General features: G+C 63.5%; 1 protein-coding gene across 1 annotated transcript; it reads right to left on the bottom strand.

The window, feature by feature from the left end:
• Positions 1–274: 274 nt before the first annotated feature.
• Positions 275–5,094, bottom strand: LOC128137224 (collagen alpha-1(VII) chain-like). The gene is made up of 11 exons (XM_052777985.1): positions 4,948–5,094; positions 4,753–4,869; positions 4,316–4,393; positions 4,182–4,235; positions 3,923–3,971; positions 3,795–3,842; positions 3,266–3,355; positions 2,804–2,887; positions 2,382–2,501; positions 1,492–1,671; positions 275–1,364 (listed from the first exon to the last, which is right to left on the bottom strand). Exons 1-11 carry the CDS (start codon positions 4,960–4,962, stop codon positions 1,315–1,317), a joined length of 885 nt encoding a protein of 294 aa, XP_052633945.1. The 5' UTR covers positions 4,963–5,094; the 3' UTR covers positions 275–1,314.
• Between the last annotated feature and the right edge of the window lie 68 nt (positions 5,095–5,162).

Here is a 5,162-nt window from a genome sequence, read left to right as displayed (position 1 = left end):
CCAAAATTAGCCAGTGGTGCTGATTCACCCAGCATATCATGCATCACCGCAGCTCCGCGTGCCGACACGTCACGGCGCGGCCAGGGGGTTGTGGCCTGGCTTGCGTCAGCCGGGCACGGGAATGTGGCACTGGGGTCCCGGGGAGGGTGAGGACCCCTAGCCAGCACTGCCAGCAGTGAGCATCTGGGAAGGGCATCCCAGCTGGGGTGGGCAGTGGGCACGCTTGGCTCAAGAGCTGGCCCCAGTCTCCATGGGCATCTTCAGCGGCGCACCAAGAAGCATGGCATCTCCCCATGAGCACAGCTTTAATATACCCCCCCCCCGCATTGGTACGCATATACATTCGCTGTATACAGATATACACAGAGAGCAGCGGTACGTATGGGTGCCACAAAGCCCGCCCAGCAGCCCACAGGCCCCCGGGCCCTGAGGCAGTGGGGGGCACATCCCCACTTGGCGCTGGGGCTTGGGGGAGGCAGGGGCTGTGGATCCCCAGGAGCCAACATCGCTTTCATGAAGCCTTTGAGAGCGAGCATAGGCGAGCAGGAACCTCCTCTAACATAGCACCATCCTCAGGGTTTTCCTGATGGGCTGGGGGGTGCAGGCAAGCCCCCCCCAGATTGAAAACAGATGTGCTGCTGGCAGGCGTGCGATCTGGAGGGTAGCACACGGAGAAAGCCTCCGGCATCCCCACAGGTCTTTGCCAAACCATCACAGCCGCAAAAGGGGAACCGGGCCCCAGTTGTGGTTAAGGTGAAATTTATTCAGATGGAGCTGGTTGCAGGGTAGGTGGTGAGGGATGCCATGCAAGGAGGCAGCTCCTGGCCCAGGGATGCAGACTGCCTTCCCTGGCAGAGAGTGGGGAATGGGAAGGGGTTTGGGGGTCTGTGGAGGGGCAGGGAAGGGGATGAGGGTGTTAGATGAGGCGAGGGGAGCGCAACCATGCCAAGTCCCAGCTCCACTCCTGGGCCAGGGGAGAGGGGGCATGGGGCCAAGCGCTATCCTGTCAGCAGCAAATAAGTTAAAAATCAAACTGGGAACAGCCCAGGAAACCTCCAAGTGGGAAAGGGGGTTAAAAGTCTTGGGGGGGTGCGTGGTTTCCCATTTGATACAAGTTTCACCTTAATGGGCAATAAAACTGATATGAAAGGAAAAACCCGTGAGCAGCAAAAAGACACGTTAGAAATAGCACCAGGTTCCTGCCGGGGGCTGGTGGGCATGTGGACCCCACCACTGCGGGCAGCCCAGCCCCGGCCGGGGCAGCGGCCGGGCCCTGCCGCTGGGCAGCCCTGCCTGCCAAGACACTGCCCGCACTTATGCCTTTGACTGCCCTCCCACCTTGCCGCTGGCAACACCACGGGCGTCTGTGGAGAGAAGCAAGGGGGTGTCAGAGCTGAGGTGGGGGACCAGCATCATCCCTCCCGGCTCTGCAGTGGCAGAGCTCGCAGCACCAGGTGGGGATGCTGCCAGACCTGCCAGTGCCATGCCTACCTGCCCCTGGGTGCTGCCCACAGTGCAGCTCACACTCCTCCTTGCTGTCGAAGCGGTTGAGGTTGCCCCGGCAGCCGCTGTAGACGAAGGGCCGGCATTCGGTGACTCTTTGGTTGTAGTACCACCGCAGCGTGTAGTGCTGGCAGTCCCCCTCGTCCAGCGGCAGGCTGCAGGGCTCAGCTGCGGGGTGCAAACGGCGATGGTGAGGGCAGGCAGGAGCCGGCAGCACACCAGTGATGGAGGCAGCTGGACCCACTTGGCAGAGGAGGAGAAACCCCAGAAGGGGAAGGCAGTGGATGGCTCCCAGCTGAGCGCGGGCAGGGTTTGGCTGGAGGGGACATCTCTGCCCTGCCCAAGTGCTGGGAGTGAGAGCAGGAGACGCTGCTCTGGGCAAGCCCTCTCACAGGGGCAGCTCCCAGCAAAAGCTGGAGGTAGAGCTGGGAGGCAGGCGGCACAGGGACATGATGGCCACAGCGTTCCCTGGAAGGGTACCAGAGGGACCCTCTGCATGCTGCTACTGCTGCCAGGGCTTCCCTGCTCTGCTGGGGGCTTTGTGTTCCTCTCCTGCAGCTCATGACCAGGAGCACAGGAAACCTGCCAGGGGCAGCAGGTCCCACCAGCCCAGCAAACCATCCGTCACTGCTGGTGATGGCTTCAGTGAGGGGGATGGAGCACGAGGACTGCGCAGTGTGCATGGCACAGTGCTGTGATGGGGAACGTGCACCCTGCCTGGGTGCCAGCGAGAGGGCTGCAAATCCCCCCAGCCAGAGGGTGCAGGGACCCGCTGCCAGGTGGGATGTGGAGGTATCACCCCAGCAAAGCCCAGGCAGCCCCATGGTCGCCCCTGGTGGCTCCATCCTCAGGTGCCAGGCAGGCGCAGAGAAGCTCACCGCCCATCGCAGGCTGCTCCGAGCTGTCCGTCTCGGGGACCTCATCGTAGTCCTCCTCCTCCCCATACACGCTCTCGTACTCGAGATCATCAGTGTCAAGCATGACTCGCCTGTCCTGCCCTGGGAGACAGCGCTGGATGTGAGCAGCACCTTATCTCCCCCTCTGTCCCCTCCACCCTGTTCCCCCCAGCCACAGCCTGGCACACAGCCACACACCTGCACGCACACACATACATGCACACACCCCCATTGTTGCCCTCTCCTCTCCCTGCTCTTTAATTAAAGCCCCCTGGGACCGGCAGCATGGCCACTAATGGATTATCCCTCAGCGCCTGCAAGCAGAAGGCAGGGACGTGACCAGCCACAGAGAGGGAGCAGGGGAAAAGGGGGATGGGGACTAAAAGCACAGGGATGACACTCACCCTCCTCTTCCTCAGTGTGTGACAACTTGAGCACAGGGACTGCATGAACGCTGCCAGCAGGGAATGGCTGGGTGGGGAAGAGCCCTGCGAGGGCAAAGGACACGGCGCAGGCATCAGAGAGTCAGAGAGACGGCGAGGGGGCCCGGGGCACTTTCCCCCTGCCTCCCAGGAGGAAACCAGCCCTTGAAAGTGTGGAGCAGCCCAGCACTGCCCCAGCACTGCTGCAGCCTTCTGGGGTACATGGCCAGGGATGGGGAACCTGGGGACACCCCCTCCTCTCTCTGCACTGCAGACCAGGGCTGCTGGGGGCTCCCGAAGGAGGGACAGGCAGGAGGAGCTGCTGCCCAGCGGGACAGCAGCCGTGGGGAGCCCAGCAGGATGGGGATGGGGATGACAATGGGCACAGGGAGGCACATGTGCCCACAGGGCCAGATCTTGTAGGTCCTCTGGGCTCTCCATCACCTGTTTGGCTGTGCTCCCTCTCCTGGCGCACGCTTCTTCCTCCTCCCTGGACAGAGTGGAGGCTGCTCCTGGCCTGAGCCCCCCAGCCTCCTTGGAGAGAAAGCACCCACCTCATCCCAGCCCACCCCTTGCCCCCAGCCCTCCAGCCCACTCCTCCAGCTCACCCTCCCCTCCAGCAGTCCTGGCCCCTGCAAGGCCACCTGCCCCAGCTCTGGCACCCAAGCATGGATGAGGCACAGTCCCCGTGGTCCCTTCTCTATCGGGTAGACCCTGGTAGTGCCCAGACCCCATTGGCACCATCCTGAGCCACCTGCCCCTGGGGATCCCTGCTGCACCATCACTTCTGCCATGCACCATCCCTTCTCCCTGCACATGGTCCCACGCTGATGCTGGCCCTGACCGAGGGGGTCCCGGAGGATCCCAGCCACCTCCAGCACCCGCAAAACCAGCGGCACACCTGGGTGCTGGGATCCCTTTGGTACCACACGTGCAGAGCAGGGGCAGGGGGGTAGGAAGGGAAAGCCGCAACCTGAGTGCTCACGTGAATCCAGGCGCCGTGGGAAGTGGCCGCCGCAGGCTGCGGGAGAGACGGGGCGGGGGGTCAGGGACAGCAGGGACCAGACCCCCGGCCCCGGGACAGTGATGGGCGATGCTCACCACAGTGCTGGCTCATCTCCTGCCTGACGAAGGCGCGGATCTCCTCCTCCTGCCGGACATATGGAGGGGCAAAGGACCCACATCGCAATGGGGGATGGTGCAATTAGAGAAGAGGAAAAACCCTTTCCCCAGGCCCCAGCAGAGCCCGGAGGTGGGGGAAAGGCCCTCAATCAGTGGCAGTGGTATGGATCCAACACCCCTTCCCACCCCGGTGACGTGAGCGCTGCGAGTCTGAGCCAGGTCCCTCCTGGCTCCTTACCGTCATGCCCGGTTCCCCTTTCTCCCCACGGAGCCCCTGGGTGCCAGGACTGCCCTAGGGACAAGCAGAAGGGAGGTGGGAGTTTGGCCCTGGCTGGGACTCTCCTGCCCAGGGCCGGACTCCCGCTCACCCACCTGCTCTCCTCTCTCGCCAGGGATGCCGGGCACGCCGCGGGCCCCTGGCACCGACTGTCCAGGGGGGCCTCTCTCCCCCTGCAAAGGACACATGCTCAGGATCTGGCTGGTGGCTCTGGAGCCTCTCTGCTCTCCTCAGCCGCCATGGATGTTCTGCTTTCCCCATCCCCGCAGCGCAGGGACACCTGTGCAGGTGGGGATGGGGACAGGAATGGGTCTAGCCCAGCCCCAGGACAAGCAGGGTCCCAACCCCTCAGGCTCCCATTCCGTGGGCAGGGGGACACAAGGGAGGACCCCAAAGCCAGTGAGCTGGCAGGGCCAGGACTGAGCTGAGACATGGCTCCTGATGCGACCAACCCCTCACCCACTCTGTGGACAGGACCCTCCCCTCCTCATGGCACCCGGAGGGGGACCGGCCAGCTGTGGTGGGGACTCACCTTCTGGCCCTGCATGCCCTCGGGACCTCGTGGACCAACGTTCCCTGGGGGCCCGGGGGGGCCAGGAGCACCGTCACTACCCCGGGGACCGGGGCCACCGATAACACCCGGGGCGCCCTGCAGGAGAGCAGAGTGTGAAGCTGGGGGTGTCAGAGCCCCCCGGCCCTAGAGCAGGCACCATGGGCATCCTCTGACCCCGCAGCTGGGCATCCCCAAAGCACTGGCACTGGCGCCTTCTTGTAAAGAGTGGGAATTTGTTGTCACTTATAGTTTAGTGACATAATTTAGAGCAGTGCCGGACGGCTCTTCTGGGAGCATCGGGCTCTGATGTGCTTCTGACCAAGGCCAGGTCCTGGTAAAAGCAACATGGTGCAATGCATACCGTCCCTTCCCAGCCCGCTCACCCCGGT

Source organism: Harpia harpyja, chromosome Z (genome assembly GCF_026419915.1).
Source record: "Harpia harpyja isolate bHarHar1 chromosome Z, bHarHar1 primary haplotype, whole genome shotgun sequence".
Lineage (NCBI taxonomy): Eukaryota > Metazoa > Chordata > Aves > Accipitriformes > Accipitridae > Harpia > Harpia harpyja.
The sequence above is the reverse complement of the archived record's forward strand: the minus strand, read 5'-3'. Positions and strand labels throughout refer to the sequence as shown.